We start from the raw sequence: 19,942 nt of genomic DNA on the forward strand, positions 1-19,942 counted from the left end.
GTAGTCAGCGGTGATTGGCTGAGAGAATGTACTCGGCGAAAAGCAAGAGAGACAGAGTTACCGTAAGTGTTTGTATGTATTCATGTATTACAAGCTGTATGGTCAGAAGCCGTGACCACGTGACTCTTGACTCTTGACTAGCTTCAGACGACTCCACTGGGTTCAATTCAAATGATTCGAACTTGTCGTTGCGACAGAAATGAGTGTAAAACGGCGATTTTAATACGGAAACTTATCTCGATTCAAAACGATCCAACGCACGTTGATATCGAGTTTTTCATCTTTAATTAAACTCAATTAACTACGCGCCATTAATTCCCCGTGACGAAATGAGAGGAATTAGGGAAAATAGTCTAGAACACAATTTTGCACCACCAGTTGTTTTCGGAAGTGCCCGTCGCTTGCCAACTGAGAATAATAATAGCAACGGGAACAAAGACGTTATTTCATTAAGGGATCTGTCTATGCCAGAGATATGGAAGCTGGCTAGAGATCGTGTGAGGATCAGTGGTATAGAGAGACGATCCATAGATAATCCTTCGCACAAACGTATAGCTGTGTCTGAGACTGTGACGAGACGTCGCACATCAACTCATCAAATCATGTCTCGACGTGTAGACTCAACTGCTGCAAATGATGGAATAGACGATAACGAGGAGTTCTTTGCAAATTTACTGAAGAAAATGACCAAGGAACAATTCATGTTAGTCTAGTGCTTAGGTTTATGCAAACTTTCACAACGGTATGTACAGCAGAAAGTGCTTCTCTTTCAGACAATCCAGTGAAGTTAATAAATCGCGGAAGCGGCTGAGCCTATGGAATAAAGAGAACGCGAAAACCTCCGACCAAAGCAAGCGGACCAAGAGTAATGTCAACATGATTCCTCCTATTCCACCAACAATGGCACCGTTAAAAAAACGATTGTTGCCTCAACAGCACAATATTTGTTTGCAAGCCGTCGCAGCTATTCCAGTTCGATCTAGATCAACCAAAACAGAACAGCGAGATCAATCTGTTCCTCAGCATAAGTCAACTTTAAATCTGACTCAAGAAGACACGAATATGAAAGAATCTTATTTAAGCTTTACGGATTGTGACATATTGTCAAATGTGCCAAGGAAAGTCAAAGAAAATTGTCTTCGACAGAGGACTGAAGACAATGGTTTTTCTTCTTCCTTCTTGGAAACGTTGAATTTGCAACATAATCATGCTGTTGAGGCCGTCAATCACAATTCCAGACATGCTACATTGCAGGGCGATTACAGTTACAGTAAAAAATATAACCAGAATTTTTTAAACAGTCCATGTCTTTCAACTATTGAAGAATACCTCGAACCATCCATGGTAATCGAACCTTCGATCTATGACCCAAATGCTATGGAGTATGAACGCCACTCAAACTTGTCTATTCCATTCACTCCACCCTTGCCCACAGAATTTGTCAGTTGTAATGCTCATGAATTTGATGAAGGTTTTAACAATCTTGACGAGAATGATAATTCCCGCTCATTGTCAGCATTGACGATAACTTGCCCAAGTCTTATTTCAAACTGCGAAAGCAAGTATAACTACGAGATTATGAACCCGAAAACATTCAACATACGAGATGATAACTTGTTCAACTGAATTGTTCTTGCATCTTATTCACCATATTTGAGCTTCTTGAAATAATAATTTTTTTGATATTCATAGTTTAAACTAATGCAGATTTGATTACAGGACAAAGCTCTGTACGAAAATGTTTAAATAACTGTTAAAGATATCTCAACTCGAGTCAATCTGGTCGTTGTACATTGTACGAATAGGGCAATTCATTCTGATATACATTCATAGTATATAAGGATTATCAGATAGTTTGTAACTTCAGAGTGTAGGTGATTAAATGTTTATTGAGGCTACGAAATTTCATGCTGACAATTACATCAATAACGAGACAAGAATTTTAATGACATTACACACTGTACAAATTTCAATACTTTATACTTTCATTCATATGTACATCATTGATATTTAATGAGTATTTATATTGGTTATGCCAATAAAAATACAATTATTATATGGTAAAAGCCTATTCTCTTAATGGAGAATAAAAAGAAAGAAATCTATTTTATTTTATTTCCTTATGCTTACTCTAACAATTATTTGTAAAAAGACATAACGCGATGCTACTTAGTCCATGCTCAATCCAATTGTATTGGTATATTTATATGCCCAATTGAGCGGTAACTAATTGTACTTTCTTTTTATGTTCGTCTTGGACAGTTTTTGATATCTGACACGATTCATATGCGACATCATTATGTACATACCTGGCAAGCAGAGTAACAATAGATATATTCTCATTGCTGAAGGAAAATGAAAAGCGAAATTCCATTGGTTGGGCAAGGCAATCGTGAACCTGTTGGTCTCTTCAAAATACGGAATGTTCCTTAGTATTACTATACCTTCGCAGAGGAAACCAAGAGGATAAAGCGGCATCCATATTGTGTATCGTAACCACGTCAGAAAACTGAACTCTGTTTTAAACAGTTGTGTCAAATAGTACGGATATCTAACTATTTCAACGGAACTCCATACTACAAATAAGTAAAATACAACTGGCTTTGTTTGCATTCGAGGTTCTGATTCTATCATGCAGAACAATATAATTGCTCTGGCTCCAACTTGTAGTAATGGTGTCATAAATCCTCCCTTAGTATATCCAAATAGAGGGTGCATTACTTCCAGAAATTGTAGTAATTGTACAAATTTCATTGCAGTCCCAACCGATTCATATGTAGTCAGCATAGAGTCTGCAATTATGTGTAAATAATGATTTATTGTTATATTTATCTTACTTATTATGATACTCTACAAAAAAATATTCCAATCGTTCTGTTAAGTTGATCAACCATTTTGAAGACATAACACAACTATTGAGAGGTATTTACCTGGTCCATCCCGTGAGTATCTAACTGCCATTATCATTAATACGTAAGCGAATCCAACAAATTGACATAAGTTGTAAAAAACTAGGTAAACTTTTTTCAAGTCTTCTGTAAGAAATAAGGTTTCGTTAGACTAAATATTAACAAATATAGATTCATCTAAGACATTGAATTACCATTAGATGGATGTTATTTTAAGTGTTATTCATTAGCGCCGTAATGAGGACTTAATTATGTTAATTTTACATATCAGAAAATCAACTGCTCTATTACCTTGCCTATATCCAAATTCTTCTTTGTAAAGTTTATCATACATGTCTGGGTAATCTTTAGTAATATCTCGTTTTTCCTCTACATCTATCCCTGTTCCTTCATCTTCATCGCCATCACCATCCTGACTCTTCCACTTATCGAAATCAATTTTTAGCCAAGCTGGTTTTTGCGGTTGACTAGTTAGACGAGGCCACCAGCCACTCGATTTTTTACGCAGGGTAAAATCAACTTGTCGATCAATTACTTTAAAATTGCTTTCCTGTTAAACCATTTTAAATATTGTATTAATAACAATGTCTTGATTTTTGATACTAATGAGAATGGTGATGCACAGTCAAAGCTGCATCATAGACTAGCATCAATATAGTAAAATATAGGTAAAATAAAAATTTTCATTTCAAAGTTCAGTAAAAGTACGAATGTATATCAGTCACATAAGGAGAATAAATTACATAATAAGCTTGATATTGTAAAGCCAAAGCATAGCATGATATGGACTACCAATCAATGAGTGTCTACTGCATATAATGGTTTTATAAATCATATACTATGCCTCAGGATCAATTTCCGAATGAAAATCCAGGACGAAAGCATAGTTGTCAGGGCCTCTGGCACCTTGCCCGTAGGCAACGAATTTTAACTTCTTCTCGTGCAAGAAAACGCCAGGGGTCTGAAAACGGTATCAGATAATTAATCGTCGATCATTAAATCTCTAATTTTTTTTTTTTTGAACCATCAGGTACTGGTCTTCTGACCACGTCGCAATTAAATCTCTATTAATTGATCCTTCAGTTTAAAATATCGGAAACGCAAACCTTGACATCGGTTAGATCAACCTTAAGTGTAACTTGGCTCTCAGTCTGAGCCCAATACACGAAAGGTGACGGTGTCTCCGGCATTTTCGTAAATTTCAGGTAATCTCAGGTGTCCACTCCACGTTGATATGCGTTTAAACTGCCAATGGTCAAAAGTCTCGGTTGAATTATAAATCGGACCAACGAAAAAAAAAATACAAGCTACTCCAATCATGTCCAATCGTCACTAACTTACGAGCCTTGAACTAAATCATATTCTACTGGAGCGGTCACGGACGAAAATTGGGGTGCCAGAAAATTCAAATGGCAAGCTACTGACAATTCGACGAACAGCCGAAAAGTATGCATGCGACAATACCGGTATAGTCAACTGATCGACCGACATCGTTGGGTATCCTTTTCTATTCCACTGTTTGGAGGACGATGGAAAACCCAACGTTACAGACGAAACGCCTACTGAAGCTGATCGATTAGCACTTCGCTCACTTCGCTCCCCAGAACTAACATCAATATCACCCATGGCTGGATACTTTTTTATCTTTAATAGAACAAGGATACTCAATGGGCATATGGAATATTGCCTTGCGTGTTTCCGGCTTTTAATCTCCATGCAGTTTCGTCTCTGTCAACACCTTTTACTCCTTGCCGACATTGCTGACCCGACTAACTCTAGCGGCCAAAATGGGAAGTAAATAATTCGTGTCAACTGGGGACGGAAGTGGAATCGAAGCAGCGTGCGCAACCTTTCGCGTTCCCCACCAAGAAGCGCAAACATGGCAGAGGTGAGGTATTACGGATTTTGTTGAATAATCCACAAATATCTTTACGATCCGTAAAAAGAACGCTACTACCGTTAATTCTCTGGCTTTTCTCGATTCACCCTAGTTGTTTTGGATGTTATTTACGTCTGTTTAGTCGTTATAAACCTCCGCTCTAATATGACCTTTTCACCGACACAGGCTGACCGTTAATCGCTGATTTTGTTGCAGGTTGATGAAACTCAGAAGAAGAAGAGGGCCTTCAGGAAGTTCACCTTCCGAGGCGTCGACCTGGACCAACTCCTCGACATGCCCAAGTGAGCAAAATTCAAACCCACGCTGGCGTTTGCGAATGTCAATAACCGAGCTAACCTTACTTTTGTCATCGATTTACCTAATGTCAAAGTTGCTGCCAGCGATATGATAAACACTCGGAATTAGGAGTTAATTGTAATAATTAATCTTGTTAATTTTATCTTCTCACAGTGAACAGCTGATGGAGCTGCTGCACGCCCGTGCTCGCAGGCGTTTCTCACACGGTCTCAAGCGCAAGCCGATGGCTCTTGTGAAGAAACTCCGTAAAGCAAAGAAGGAAGCTCCCCCAAATGAGAAGCCAGAAATTGTCAAGACTCACCTTCGCAACATGATCATTGTTCCAGAGATGGTCGGATCCATTGTTGGTGTCTATAACGGAAAGACTTTCAACCAGGTGGAAATCAAGCCTGAGATGATCGGACACTACCTTGGAGAGTTCTCTGTTACCTACAAGCCTGTTAAGCACGGTAGGCCTGGTATTGGTGCTACTCACTCCTCCAGATTTATTCCTCTCAAGTAAATTGCTTGTATGTAATAAATAAAACGGCGTAAAATACCATTTTATGATTCATCGTTTTATAATGATTCACTCCATCACCAATTAGGTATTTCCATTGAAAAATCATATGCAGGGAATCTGGTCAAAGGGCAGATCCCGAGCCATGCACATCCTGCCGGTAGAATTTATTTGTTATGCTTACTATACATAAAAGTTGAGCACATTGTTCGGAGTCTGCTTTTTTCCCACTGATTCCAGGTATATTTGTACTTAATCTTTATAAACGGGAATAATTAATTGCCACTAGAAGACATTTATTGAAAGCAAGTTAATTCGGGTATAAAAATAGGAAGCTTTATTCATCACGTCCACAACAATTCTTTATGATAATAATTTCGTAATAATTAGAACTTAGTAATGCTGTCTTGGAAAAACGGGAGAACAATGTTACACAATCTAATATACACATACATTTTACACCATTCATAGTTTGGTTGCAGAGTAAACATTTGATTAGAATATTAATTTGAGGTAAAGTATTAAATCACAGAAGCTTTATTATTACTACATGAATTTGGATTGTTGTCCGACACACTTGGACTATTGAATGCAACATCGTTATCTGATGTACCTCTATAGGAAGATTTCCTATCTGAGGCAAATTCATCGTCATTAACCAACATTACGGAATTCTGACTAGTTTTTTCAACTATTTCTTGTTTGACTTGTGGTTCCATGTCAACATTTTCTTGCTTAACCTTATCCATCTCTATGATTTCAGTGTTTCCTGTCACAGACTTGGCGTCTAATTCATGGTCTATATTTTCTGTCTTCAACAATCTATTATCAGTTGCAGGTATTTTTTCTTTGATTAACTTTTTCGGAAATTCTTCCTTTTCTCTTTCATACATGAAAGTCTTCCGCTTTCGCTGCGTTGGCTTACAAACTTTTTTGTACAATATTTTCATCTCTTTGACACGTGCTGTCGGTATTGTCCAATCCATCTCATTGGATGTCATGTCTGTGTTTCTTGTTGGATCTAGTTTGCTGTCGTACTCTGGAATTTCCAGACCTAATTTCTTCATTACGATCACTATGATGTCATCAACCATACCGTTTATCAACAAATCTGCTTTTTTATCCTAAAATAATGATCCTCCATCAAAACATTTAGTTGAGAATTGTATCAAGAGAGAAGATTCAGGTTGCAGTTGAAATAAAATTTCATAAAGTCTATTCAAGAATTCTTACATGCTTCGTTGGCTGTAGATTGCAAATAACAAGTCTGCCACCATACTTCTTTGTATAAAGAGGCAAGTTCCCACTAGGTATTATTTGTAAAGTTGTTCCCAGGCAAATGCTCAAATCGGCAACGCTGTGATTGAAAAATCATGGACATTCTTATATATATTTTTCTCATCAAGTGCCAGAAATTAAAACGTGGTTGAAAAAATTATAACGATGGAATACAAACTGACCTGGCATGAAGGTCTGACAGTGCTAAGTCATTGTCGGGTAAGTTATGCTCCCAATCAAGTATCGTATCATGCATTCGCCCTCGACAAGGTCGTCCTCCAATTTGTTCAGATCGACATACTGTTCCCAAACATTTTTTTCCAACACTCTTTGTGGCAAGGTTGCGAATAAATTGTCTGTGAACCAAATTGGGAAGTGTGTTAAAATCTTGCGATAAATTATCGTCCAAATATTGTTTTACACATGCCATGAATCACACCTCTAACTAAGCATGTCAAATCTCACAATGTAAACAAACATGTACCTTCCACACTTATCGCACTGTTCAATGAACATATTTCCATGTAACTCTGCAAGATTCTGCCGCTGAACTCCGGATCGCAGGTGCAGTCCATCAATATTTTGGCTGACAATGAACTTGACCTTATCTGTGAAATTACAAAATCCGATTAGGTCCAGGTTTAAAATTTCATGTTATTTTCAAAGTCTTTTAATCAATTTTCCATAATCTTATGCTAGGTACACCCTTACTGCAATCAAGCAACTTCTTCAAAGCCATGTGAGTCTTGGTTGGCTTTGCTTCGTCAAATGATATATTCATTTCCGGTTTCAATCCTTTCTCCTCCAAAGTCCACACACCCTTTGGTCCTCTGTCCATGTAAACATATAATATTAATATTATTTTGTTCAAGTGACGTATTTTTTGCATTCATTTGAACTGGAAGTATTGCGTTATTATTCGATTTTCGTACACAAGTTTACCCAAGTTTAAAAAAACAGTAATATAAAAATATTGATGCTGATTTGATACTGCATGTTCTGAATATAAAAATAACTTGGCATGCAGAATAATCATTTCATCTATACATTGTGCATAATGTTAATAATGTTAAATTTAAATTTTGCAGAAGATGACATGACCATTAAATTCAAAAAAATAGCAACAAATCGAAATGATTCGAAATTGATTTTAAAAAGTACAAATGGGATTTATGTAATAGAATGAAAAGATCAAATCAAGAATGCAGTTGGAGGAAAAATCGAGTTTATCTAATTTCAAAAATCGATGAGTTAAATTTCCCGCTCGCCATAGTTATCACGGCATCGCCAAAGTATTTGACGAATCTCATCATCTATAATGTATGAAAAGATTGTATTGGGATGAAGTTATCCGTAAATCATCACGTGATTGCAATCTACCATTGCTGACGTTGGCACATAACGAGCATCCTTGAATGAATGAATTACCTAAAATCGGGAATACCGGCAGCGGTACTAATTCCCGCGCCAGTGTGAACGACAACATGACGTGCCCCGTCTATCCAATCAGCCAACAAATCGCATTTGATACGAAGGGTCTCGGCGCTGTCGAATTTCTAAAAAGCAGGAGAGTGGCATTGGGTTATCGATTCGCCGGGAGGATCGGCAGTTACTGCCCAATGGCCATATCGCGTAGCCAATTTCGGACCGTACTCAACGGCGAAAATTACCTCCTCGAGGCCAAGCTGACCCTTGTTCTCGTACGGCGATAAGCCATCCGCGTAGCTGCATGACATCGTCCTCCCCCCTCACGCCCTTCCACAGAGCGGCTAACAATGGCCGCAGAGCAACAACCCTTGTTGCCAAACAATAATCCGCCCCCCTGCCCCGTCGATGATGACGTAATTATTATCAAAAATCCACGTTTAAATGGTCGGGTTCGTGCGTTTCCGCCGAGCTTCGGTGATGAAATTTAATATAAACAATTTTAAAATTATGATTATGATTTGCCGGGAACTTCGCGATTGCTGATTAGACAACGGTAAACGACGAAATGTCGATGAAAATTTTCAGAAATAACTCTAACGTAGGTTTATTCACTATTTGGAATCCACGGCACACCACTAAAATCCACAACGAGCACCAGAAAAGATCATAAAACTACTCTTTGCGCAAACTAGGTTGCGCGTTGCAGCGACGCTCGGCGTCGTCTAACGTCGTCGCGGACACTCCTGCCACCTGGAAATCGTCGCCGAACTAATTTGAACGAACATTCGACGCTCTGATCGCGATTTTTTGACACCCAGCAGAGCAGCAAATGACTTTCAACGGATTGCCGTTGGCGAAGGTCCATTTTCTACAGGAGAGGTCGAATTCTCTGGATTGAGTTACGTTTTAGCATTTTTGGAGCTTCAGTTTATCCGAGGTTAATAACGGACCGTGGAAACCTGTTCTGTGTTCGACGTGTGTTGTTGGTTTCGTTGTAATCCTGCATCGAAATTATGAGTCGCAGGAGAGCACATGACGATGACGATGGATATGGTATGATTACTGATAGAAAATATACTCTCATCGCACCATATGTTAAACTATCGCACCTCTCGTAGCCATTTGAAACTACTCTGTTTTATATTGAATTTTTGACTATCGTCGCTAGTTGGTTTCAGTGAACCTAACCTTACTTAATCTAACCTCATTTTTGGCCCAATAATTCCACCCGACGCTTATTAGTCACATATGTATTACTGCTACCAATTTTCTTCTGTAAATGGATTTTGTGAAAAATTTTACTCGTTGGACATCTTCATTTGCAATTAATCAGATGAAATTGAAGATGAGTCTGAGAGTACATTGTCGTATTTCATAATAAACTTGAATTTGCAGACCGCGTCTATAAGAAGCGGAGGAGGGTGTCGGAGAATCAGGAAATTGAAGATCGCCTTGAATCGCTTATATTGCGAGTGGGTGAAAAGTCAACTTCGTCATTAGAAAGTAATTTGGAAGGTTTGGCGTCTGTGTTAGAAGCGGATCTCGGTGTATTTCGCACTAAGATTCTTCGAATATTGACTGATTGTGCTATAAAAATGCCAGAAAAATGTACTATCTACACAACGCTGGTGGGGCTGCTGAACGCAAAGAATTTCAATTTTGGTGGTGAATTTGTTGACTATATGGTGAAAAATTTTAAAGATTCTTTAAAAAGTTGCAAATGGAACGCTGCTAGATATTCGCTCAGGTTTCTTGCTGACTTAGTCAACTGTCACGTTTTATCATGCGGGTCGCTTATGCAGCTCTTTGACAATATGTTGGACACGGCAAACGAGGACAGTGTGCCTCAAGTCAGACGAGATTGGTACGTTTTTGCCGTTCTCTCAACCCTGCCGTGGGTTGGCCGAGAGTTATATGAGAAAAAAGAACAAGAATTGGATCACCTTATGGTTACCATTGAAGTATTTTTGAACAAACGAAGTAAGAAACATCAACCTGCTCTAAAAGTATGGTCCAGTGACACACCTCACCCTCAGGAAGAATATTTGGACTGTCTCTGGGCCCAAGTACGAAAACTGAGGCAGGATAATTGGGCGGAAAAACACATTCCTCGACCATATCTTGCTTTCGACTCTATTTTATGTGAAGCTCTACAACACAATCTTCCAACGCTTCTGCCTCCACCACACCATGAATCTTACACGTATCCGATACCAACTGTTGTATTTCGCATGTTTGACTATACTGACTGTCCAGCGGAAGGGCCATTGCTGCCTGGCAGTCATGCTATAGAGAGATTTCTCATCGAAGAACATCTTCGGCAAATTATTGACAATCACTTCTTTGAAAGAAAAGATTGGTAAGCTTAGTCTTTTGTTATTCTCATTTTCTTAATTACTTTTTTTTACTTACATTGTAATCATCTTCTGTTTTGGCTGGTGATACTTTGTTATATAATTTCACTTCAAAGTCAGTAGTACCTATTTTCAATAAGGCTATTTTAATCCCAATTTACAGCGCGGCACAATTGTTGAATTTTCCATACAAAGCAAAAATTCCACTGGATTATTGTATTGTCGAAGTAATGTTTGGAGAACTCTTCAGATTACCGTCTCCAAAACATTTGGAAATCTGCTACGGATCGATCTTGATTGAACTTTGCAAGTTGCAACCATCGACCATGCCACAGGTAATTTAAATGATAAATCCCTACCGAGTTTAACTGGTAACGATAATAAATTTTTCTGTGTTCTACTATCTTATGCACCCTGCACTGTGTTATAAAGGTTTTAGCACAGGCTACCGAAATTTTATTTCGTCGCATCGACAGCATGGCTGCGGCAGCATTTGACAGATTTGTTTGGTGGTTCGCCTATCATCTGAGCAACTTTCAATTTCGTTGGTCCTGGGAAGATTGGGATTCGTGTCTCCAGCGTGACCCCGAACATCCTCGGCCTAAATTTATAAAAGAAGTGCTGCTGAAAGCATTGAGGTAAGCAATACGATTTTTTCTCCTTTCACAAGACCAAAGTTCCAGCTAATGCTTTGAACAAGATATTTTTGATGGATCAAAGATTGAAAAATCAGAGATATTTCTGTAATTACCGTGCAGCAATACATCAAAAAACCCTTTTTGTTACAGACTATCCTACTTTCAAAGAATTCGCGATATGATGCCAGAAACTTACGCTGAACTGATCCCGCTGCCTCCAGAACCAATTTACAAGTACACTTCCGAAGGCGCAAGTTAGTATTTTTACACTCTGATCTTTGATGTCTCATTACAGTATCATCTCATCATTATAAACTTTGCTGTATATTAAAATGTCATCTTTTTTTGAATGAATCTTTCTAATAATCGATTTTACTTAATTTCTTTCAGGCACACTTCCTGGAACTGCGGCAGCCCATGAACTAGTCGTTTCAATACGCCGCAAGTGCACCCCAGAAGAAGTATTGACCGTTTTGAATACCTTACCAGGTCAAGGAGACAATGAGGAATCAAACACATTTAACCAATTGAAAATTGACGTATTTGTACAGACGTTGCTTAATCTGGGATCAAAGAGTTTCAGCCACAGTTTTGCCGCTATTGGGAAATTTCATTTTGTATTTAAGGTAAGGATCATCGTCTCTCATAAAATCATTATATCGAACTACATTATTTCAAAGCCATGTTAAATAGTTCAAAAACATTTTGTATCTTTGAACCTAACTGCAGACTTTCCCTTTTTTTTTTTTTCCGTAGGCTCTGGCTGAATCGGAGGAAGCACAAATATGCATTCTCAGAAATATGCATGCCCTATGGAAGAATCATTATCAAATGATGGTTGTACTCTCAGACAAATTCTTAAAGACTGGAATAATTGAATGCAGCGCTATTGCCAATTGGATATTTTCTCGGGAAATGGCATCTGAATTTACTAAGTGAGTCAATGCAATCTTGAACCAATTCTACAAACATTGATCGTAAAATTTAATTATCTCAGAAATTAATATCGCCCCCCATTATTTTCAGACTTTACATTTGGGAAATACTTCATTTGACGATCCGTAAAAAAAATAAACACGTCATTAAACTGAACACAGAAGTGACGGAGGCCAGAGAAAAGTTACGAAGGGCGGAAAGTAGATCTGGTTCTTCTTCGGAAGATGAGGACAGTACCAAAGATAAGTCGGGAGAAAGACCATCTGAAGACGTTGTAGAGCGGATGGAAGAAAAATTGGAAGCCGCTCAAGCAGATCAAAAGAATTTATTCCTCATCATTTTTCAGGTATAATTATGACTATTACATACTTGCAGTCTTGTTTGAACATCTTAGGTAAGCAGTGAAATGGCACGTATTTACAACACTTGATCATTGCGTTTTTTATTTTTTACAGCGTTTTATTATGATTCTCTCCGAACATCTTGTTAGGTGTGATACAGATGGTGTCGATTATAATACTCATTGGTATAGATGGACTATCGGAAGGCTGCAGCAGGTATTTTTGGCTGTAAGTAAGAAAAAAAACCCTCTACACTTTTGAGTAGCTATTTTGGTCTACCAGACTGCTCACTCAGAAGAGTGCAATGCATTATAGAAAGCTGCTGATCAGCTCGCAATTGCTATGATTAATTCACTACAAGTTGAGAGAGAAATTTTATTTCTGTTTTCAGCATCACGAACAAGTACAAAAATACTCGTCAACGCTGGAAACGCTTTTGTTTACACCAGATCTGGATCCACACATTCTTGACGTATTTCACCAGTTCGTTTCATTACGTGCATAAGAGGTTCAAGTCACTGAACGTTTCGTCTTCAAGGGATTGGTATGAAGTATGATATAAACATATATTATACACATACGAAAATATTATTTTATTGATAATTAACACAATTTCAGTCGTGGAAAATAGGTAAATAGATTTTTCGACTTTAATTTAAATGACATTTGATTATCCGTATTTATGTTAATGCACATCAAGTCTAAATTGTTATCGGATTTTTTTCAATCGGGAGCAGAATATTCAGTCCTACCTATAGTGTTGTATGCTAATGAAAGTCAGCAGTTTGACGCTAATGTACATGGGTATGTACATATATCTATACACCTGAATAATATTAAGTCATATTTATCTATTACCAATTCATACAAGCGAATGTAGAGGAAGAGAAAGGTTTTATTTTATTCTAATTAAAAATTGATTACTTGAACAGTTTACTTGTTTCAAATTGCACCGCCTGGGAGATAATATGACAGAATTTCACTGCAGACATGAATGGACCGTATGTAATGGGTGCTTATATACGGATAAGTATATTATCATAGGGATTCACAAGGGGCATATAGTTACTGCAATTGATATTCGTTCGGACATATACTTATGAGTGTGTATATCAATCTACTGAGTCTTCTGACGCTGCATATGAATCAAAATTTCTTCAACATCATCCTTTGACCCCAAAAATATTGGGCTCCTTTGATGAATAGCAGATGGTATAATGTCCAGTATGTTAATTTCACCATTTGTCGCTAGGCCACCAGCTTGCGTTAAAATGTATGCCATGGGTACGCACTCATAGAGGAGACGAAGCTAGCAACAACATCAAAACCATACATCTTATTTAGACATTATGAAATGCTGTTATTCATATTTGTTTGGGAAAAGTAGTTTAGTTATTTAGTTGATTATAGTTTCACTATCGTTACCAGTTATCATTTGGATTCTTCTACATCAGCTATTCAGTATCAATTCAATATTAGACCAAAATGTCAATGGGCACTGCTTCGGTATAACAAGCCTCAAAACTAATCACAATCCTAGAATAATGTTACTTAAATTGAATAATACCTTTCCCTTTGGACTCTCAGTTGTTGCTGGGTACATAAATATCCCTCCGTATTTGAGTGTCCTGTGCACATCAGCTACCATTGACCCCACATATCTGGCGTTGTACGGCTTGCCAGTTTCTGGGTATTTTTTTGAGTGGACATATTCCTTTATCGCCGGTGCCCACTTGCTTTCGTGAGCTTCATTTATGCTGCAGCATAGAAACAATAAATTATTGCTCACCACTTAAACTAACTTGATTTGACATGGTACGTTTAGCCCATAAAGAAAAGTACGTGTATAAACTAGGTATCATTTTATTCACCTATGAAGTCGATATATAATTCACTTGTTGCAACGTACACTTTAGGTACAAATAAAATAAAATTTGATTTATGACAGGTTTATCAGCAATGACTTTGTTGTTCTGTTATGTGCATATTCTAGGAATACCTGTAAATTTTTCCTCTTGACGGTATTCTCATATCCTGATCTGTTAATATAAATTCGCCAATAGCTGGATCGTACATAAAGCCATTGACACCCTGGCCAATTGAGAGCACCAGCATCGTTGCCGAACCATACAACGCATATCCTGCTGCTACCAGATTACGACCGGGCTGTAGAGCATCAGCAACGGTCGGTGCTCCAGTTGAGCTTTCTTGCTTTTTGTAGATTCCAAATATTGAACCAATGGATATTAAGCAATCAATGTTCGACGAGCCATCCAAAGGATCAAAGCAGACGATGTACTTCCCCTGTTTGCCAACTTCTACTTCGATCACAGTTTCATTTTCTTCGCTGACAAGGAGACAGGTCGTAAACGAAGACGTCAGCATGTTTATGAAGAGTTCATTGCTGAGAACGTCTAATTTTTTTACTTCTTCACCCTGAACGTTCGTGCTCCCAGCAATACCGTACCTTTGAACCAAGTAAATTACATGTACACATGTGCAACTAGGTACTTCATCGTGCAACATTATCATGTCGTTTATTAATTTGCATATTAGATTATTCAGGAGATTAATTTTTTGCCTGTACCAAGAATTAAACAATAATTTTTGAAAAAAAAATAGATTGAGGCAAAGGCTTTATTTCTTTCAGCTATAGCATAGTTTTCTTGGCTATAGCTACGTGCACTTATGATTTTGCCTACATGTACATACGTGTTTCGAGGTGTAATCTATATGTAACTGATAAGTGATAAACTAATTTGACCCCAGACACATTAAGCGGGCTCTCAACTACGCACGTTATATTGTGTTATCAACATTTCCTGACTCATCTTATTTTTATGACTCTAAGCTAGAGAAAGCGCAACCTTTGCCAGTAATTAAATCAGCATTTTCGGCTCTGTTGGTCAATAGTATGTAACTGTGACTCGGGCAACCCGGTGAATTAATCCACCGGATTTCGTAGTATTTACTAACAATAAGCATACGAATGGTGAGAATGTGTATAATACATAAACGTGATATACCGCGTTTTTAATGAACGGTTTTATCTGTTATAAGTATACTTTGGTCGTACGAACAGTAAACATGTTTCTTACAGCTATAATAAGTGTTTACAAACATACAGATACGTACGATTGAGAAATTTCTAATTCCGATAGCCCAGTTTTAAAATGAAACGAAATTGACAATTAATCAGTATCTAATAGAGTCCATTGTGCTTATCGTTAGTTTCAATTTTTTTTTAATTTTTTATTGTTTCTATTTTCTGACGGTGTATCTTATACACATGCGGGATTTTTTACTTCTAACGCGGGTGTTAATTTAACACGTTAATTATAAAGTTCTGTAAATTGAAGGACCGTTTGAGTTATTTTAGGAATCTACGGTAGCGTAGTTTTTTGATCGATATTATTAGGCTTTTTATTTCTGATCATGAACATGCAACTCTTTATCTGCTGCGATGATTTCAGAAACAAGTTATACATTATTCATCATGGTTCATCCATTCACGTCTTTTTTTCAAATATAATTTATCGCAATTTCACGTATTCATTCATCCGAATTCTGAATTTACATTCCTTCAAAATCTCCTGCATGTATTTTTCCTTACCGCATCGGTTAGTATCTAGTGTTCAAACCGTAAGATAGAACTACGTAATAATATTGGTAATAAAGAAAACTTGAGTGGTGATAAAATGCCCCGCGTGTTATCAGCTGGAGCGTTTATAATAAATTTTACGTGAAATTGTTGTTCCGACGGAAGAAAACATATTTCATGTATTACATGTAAAAGTAATCAACTTTTATAATCGCAGATTTTTCATTTATTTTACTCATTTCTGTTGTCGTCGCCAAGTTGAAGTTTACCCCCCCTCCCAAGGTATGTCCTAATCGGTACTCCGATTGTAGCAAATAAAAATTGACCCCAAGTTTCGCTCTGTTATACTTGTTTACAAAACTTTAAAGCAAAATAATAATTTAATTGCATCGAATCTAAATGCAATCAAGTGATGTCGCTAGTGCCGCCGATATTTATCCGCCAATTCGACCGGACATTTCGTACTTTTTGAATTGGCGCGAAACATCGAACCCATCTGTTTCTTACCAAAGTAATAAAGTGGTATAAAACTTAAAGCTTACATATTTGCGATGCCAGCTTTCCTTACAGCTGAACTTACAGCTTTGACTGCTGTTTGAATGCTGTTCAACAGCTGAGTCAAATCACCCGTTGCCGTTGGTACCTTGCGCTGTTCGGCCAAGACGAACCGCGTTAGGGTCATGCAATTTGAATCAAAGGCTGGACCGCTCGATGCCATTTTCAGGTAGTTAATCTACAAGCGTTACAAAATGCCAGATAAATTATGCTGTTTATCACTGCGAGTGAAGATTCGATACACCCTCACGTTAGTAAGGTACATCGACTACTGGCCGTTACCGAAACGATAGTTCAGTTTACTGATAGCTTGCCACGCAACGACTGAACTTTCACCGTAGAAGAATATACATACGTATACACATGACTGCGACCGCTTACACACAAGGAAGTATAAAGTCTGTGATTCGATTCTCTGAGGTAATGGTTACTACTTTACCCAATCCGCGCGCGATAATTCAACTCTGTTTAGACCGAGGTGTAGTTTTATGATAAAACTGATAAAACTTCGCAGCCAAATGGAAAAGTTTTGAACGAAAAATCAGAACAAAAAAAAATGTGAACAACAAAAAATTTATGCATTTTTTTAATAGTCAATATATAAACGGGGAAAAATACAATCGTTTAGTTAGGAAAAGTAATAAAGAAGAAAAGGTATGGGTTTGTCGGTTAAACATTGAAATTAAATTCATTTCTAGTAGAACCAGAAGTTCAAGTTGAACGGAACAATTACTGCAATTTTTCATGGCCATCATTTGCTTGTAAAATCCTATGTGTTTCAAATTTTTTCATCAAGCCGTTTCCGAGATCATCGCCAGAGTTTGTCGGACACACCTACAGGCCAACGTCCAGACCGACATTTTCTAGAAACTTGTTTCGTTGCCTGTTTTTCCGATTCTTGAGGTTCGAAGACGTAAAGATTCGTTGAAATTAGAAAGTGATTTTCGACCAATACTTTTCTTATATCACCAAAGGTGATGGAAAGTAAAAAATGATGAACTCATTACATTATAAATGTACGCATTTGTGTGCAGAAATTGTTCTATAGATTATCATACTATATTTTTTAAATATCGGGGACAAGCCCATTCGAATTGTAATTCTAAACAATTATCGTGGTTCAAGATCAGAAGTATATCAGGATGAGTGACGTCATTCGCGCGTCACGATCTGAGAACGGATTCAGAAATTAAACGCTTACTTCTATTATATATCGTTGACCATAAAATGTGTTAAAAATTAAGAAAAAATTACTGTTTCATGTACAAATAATTAAACTATACAGAAATTTGTCCATGTATGTATGTATGTATGTTTCTGGCATGCGCCCCCTAATCCTCTTTGTGCCTAACAAAGTGCATTCTAGTACCGCCATCGGTCGTGAGCAACGAGAACTAAGTGGGGAAGATGAAATCATCATGCGGTGTATCCCTTCTCGTAACTACTGCGTCAATGTTCAGTGCTCATGTGATTTAACACTCCTACAGTCAGAAGGCCATTTGCATTCTGCTGTAGCACTAGATTCGTTCAGCGTTTTTCCACTCTCGTGAACAAAAATTCGCGAAAATGGCTGCATCGGTCGTCGCTGTTTTAGTTTTTACGATTCTCTGGGGTGTGGTTGGAATTGTTCTCCCGTTTTTGGTACCTAAAGGTCCGAACAGAGGGTAAGGAAAATACACTTTGCACTGACGTATTCTGTTCAATAATGGCCCATCCCACTTTTTCGCATTTTATTTTAAATTTATGTATCAAAATGACTCCAGTATGTGTATCATATTCAACTCTTTTAGTTTGTCCAATAATTCTTATCGTTATGTACTTTTGATTGTCAAAACAGTAGCAGGCAATTTACGAAACATTAAATTATTTCCATCACTGGAAAGCCCGATTCTCATTATTAATCTACTAACAACATTAAATGTTCATGATTATTCTGTTGAACATGAATTTGTTAATAAATAACTCACCGTTTTTCATTTCAGAATTCTGCAAGCCATTTTAATACTGACGGCAGCTACGTGTTGGTTATTGTAAGTACATGTTACCGCCTCTCCCAACCCCTAACAAGCTTCAATCTTTGATTTACGACTCTCTGCTACTTTTAGTAACAATTGAAGTTTATTTTCTTTGTAAAATGCCATAAATAACTAAAAAGTAATCCAGACCTACACTTGATTACTAGAAACTTTGCGGTAGTGAACAATTAATTTGAAACTTAGTCAATTCTTAATGTATGAAAAATGTCTTCAGCTGGCTCTGTTGCTACATGGCACAAATGAACCCTCTTATTGGGCCTAAACTGGAAAACACGACTCTTCTGCTGATTGCAAGAGAATGGGTAAATATTATTCAATGATTTTATTTATACTTCAAACATTTTATCAATCGAATACCTCGCACCTGTAGCATATACTCCAAGCTGTGAGATTAAAATTATTGTGATCAATTTTGAAGCTGTATATGCTAGATAAATTGTTTTATCACCAATAGTTTGTCAGTTATGAAATCATATGAGAGGCCCTATTCATTGAATAAGATTTTATAAAGTGCAATATATTTATTTTTACAGGGAAATGAAGCCACCATCTAAACAGCTAACAACAATCCAATTTAACGTATTATTATTGTAAATAAAGTAAATGTGAGAATTGAATGATCCAATATTCCTTGTGAAATTGATATTTAATTAAGATTTCACTATTATCATAAATTAGACTAGTCAGGAATGTATAATTTATAAGCAGAGGTGGGGGTCGTTCAGTAAATGTAAAAAATACTATTTCCAAGCACGTAAAATGAAGATAAGTTAGTGTTCTGTAATCTTCCCTCAGTGTTATTCCTTAGTACATACATTCGCTAGAACTTAATTTAATACACGAATCGACGTTAATTTTCCTTCTCTTCTCTTACAAAATGAAAATTGTATAATACTATTAAAATCGTATCAGCATAGTATAGTGTATACGTATTACAGTTATGTTTTTTCGAAATAGACTTCGTGATATGTTATTAAATTATACAGTTTAGAAAAATACTAATTTATCTCTCTATACTTTTGGTTCATAAAAACGAACCAACAATGTGCATGTGCGAATTTAAAGTATCAAAGCATTTTGAAACTTCGCGGTGAATTACATTATTCTATTCATAGCTACGTTATATAGCTAAGAAATCGCATGTATGGACGTACAAAAGTGGTTTGGTAT

General features: G+C 37.1%; 7 protein-coding genes across 8 annotated transcripts; 4 read left to right on the forward strand and 3 right to left on the reverse strand.

Moving 5' to 3' along the window:
* The first annotated feature begins 327 nt into the window (after positions 1 to 327).
* LOC124411541 lies at positions 328 to 1,649 on the forward strand. The gene is made up of 2 exons (XM_046890721.1): positions 328 to 703; positions 774 to 1,649. Exons 1-2 carry the CDS (start codon positions 330 to 332, stop codon positions 1,624 to 1,626), a joined length of 1,227 nt encoding a protein of 408 aa, XP_046746677.1. The 5' UTR covers positions 328 to 329; the 3' UTR covers positions 1,627 to 1,649.
* A 313-nt stretch (positions 1,650 to 1,962) lies between these two features.
* Positions 1,963 to 4,204, reverse strand: LOC124411543 (very-long-chain (3R)-3-hydroxyacyl-CoA dehydratase). Of its 2 annotated transcripts, XM_046890723.1 has the most exons (5): positions 4,016 to 4,204; positions 3,754 to 3,870; positions 3,201 to 3,459; positions 2,931 to 3,035; positions 1,963 to 2,792 (listed from the first exon to the last, which is right to left on the reverse strand). In XM_046890723.1, the coding sequence occupies exons 1-5, from the start codon at positions 4,097 to 4,099 to the stop codon at positions 2,227 to 2,229; spliced, it is 1,131 nt and encodes a 376-aa protein (XP_046746679.1). In that variant the 5' UTR covers positions 4,100 to 4,204; the 3' UTR covers positions 1,963 to 2,226. The 2 variants fall into 2 exon arrangements, with proteins under 2 accessions (XP_046746679.1, XP_046746680.1); XM_046890724.1 differs by lacking the exon at positions 2,931 to 3,035.
* Positions 4,205 to 4,774: 570 nt separating this feature from the next.
* On the forward strand, positions 4,775 to 5,647 carry LOC124411548 (40S ribosomal protein S15). Its single transcript, XM_046890732.1, has 3 exons — positions 4,775 to 4,797; positions 5,005 to 5,090; positions 5,260 to 5,647. Exons 1-3 carry the CDS (start codon positions 4,789 to 4,791, stop codon positions 5,606 to 5,608), a joined length of 444 nt encoding a protein of 147 aa, XP_046746688.1. The 5' UTR covers positions 4,775 to 4,788; the 3' UTR covers positions 5,609 to 5,647.
* A 218-nt stretch (positions 5,648 to 5,865) lies between these two features.
* On the reverse strand, positions 5,866 to 9,014 carry LOC124411540 (NAD-dependent protein deacetylase Sirt6). The gene is made up of 7 exons (XM_046890720.1): positions 8,554 to 9,014; positions 8,312 to 8,439; positions 7,595 to 7,713; positions 7,368 to 7,491; positions 7,066 to 7,239; positions 6,839 to 6,962; positions 5,866 to 6,729 (listed from the first exon to the last, which is right to left on the reverse strand). Exons 1-7 carry the CDS (start codon positions 8,617 to 8,619, stop codon positions 6,127 to 6,129), a joined length of 1,338 nt encoding a protein of 445 aa, XP_046746676.1. The 5' UTR covers positions 8,620 to 9,014; the 3' UTR covers positions 5,866 to 6,126.
* A 67-nt stretch (positions 9,015 to 9,081) lies between these two features.
* LOC124411535 (nuclear cap-binding protein subunit 1) lies at positions 9,082 to 13,748 on the forward strand. The gene is made up of 10 exons (XM_046890701.1): positions 9,082 to 9,364; positions 9,707 to 10,670; positions 10,829 to 11,000; positions 11,098 to 11,303; positions 11,454 to 11,557; positions 11,694 to 11,929; positions 12,060 to 12,238; positions 12,330 to 12,585; positions 12,695 to 12,808; positions 12,972 to 13,748. Exons 1-10 carry the CDS (start codon positions 9,325 to 9,327, stop codon positions 13,083 to 13,085), a joined length of 2,385 nt encoding a protein of 794 aa, XP_046746657.1. The 5' UTR covers positions 9,082 to 9,324; the 3' UTR covers positions 13,086 to 13,748.
* On the reverse strand, positions 12,546 to 17,072 carry LOC124411544 (fructose-1,6-bisphosphatase 1). Its single transcript, XM_046890725.1, has 5 exons — positions 16,724 to 17,072; positions 14,580 to 15,047; positions 14,148 to 14,337; positions 13,687 to 13,889; positions 12,546 to 12,815 (listed from the first exon to the last, which is right to left on the reverse strand). The coding sequence occupies exons 1-4, from the start codon at positions 16,897 to 16,899 to the stop codon at positions 13,698 to 13,700; spliced, it is 1,026 nt and encodes a 341-aa protein (XP_046746681.1). The 5' UTR covers positions 16,900 to 17,072; the 3' UTR covers positions 12,546 to 12,815; positions 13,687 to 13,697.
* A 1,133-nt stretch (positions 17,073 to 18,205) lies between these two features.
* Positions 18,206 to 19,532, forward strand: LOC124411551 (V-type proton ATPase subunit e 2-like). Its single transcript, XM_046890736.1, has 4 exons — positions 18,206 to 18,400; positions 18,719 to 18,766; positions 18,987 to 19,074; positions 19,306 to 19,532. The coding sequence occupies exons 1-4, from the start codon at positions 18,303 to 18,305 to the stop codon at positions 19,324 to 19,326; spliced, it is 255 nt and encodes an 84-aa protein (XP_046746692.1). The 5' UTR covers positions 18,206 to 18,302; the 3' UTR covers positions 19,327 to 19,532.
* The last annotated feature ends 410 nt before the right edge of the window (positions 19,533 to 19,942 follow it).

This window comes from Diprion similis, chromosome 10 (genome assembly GCF_021155765.1).
Source record: "Diprion similis isolate iyDipSimi1 chromosome 10, iyDipSimi1.1, whole genome shotgun sequence".
NCBI classification, from domain to species: domain Eukaryota; kingdom Metazoa; phylum Arthropoda; class Insecta; order Hymenoptera; family Diprionidae; genus Diprion; species Diprion similis.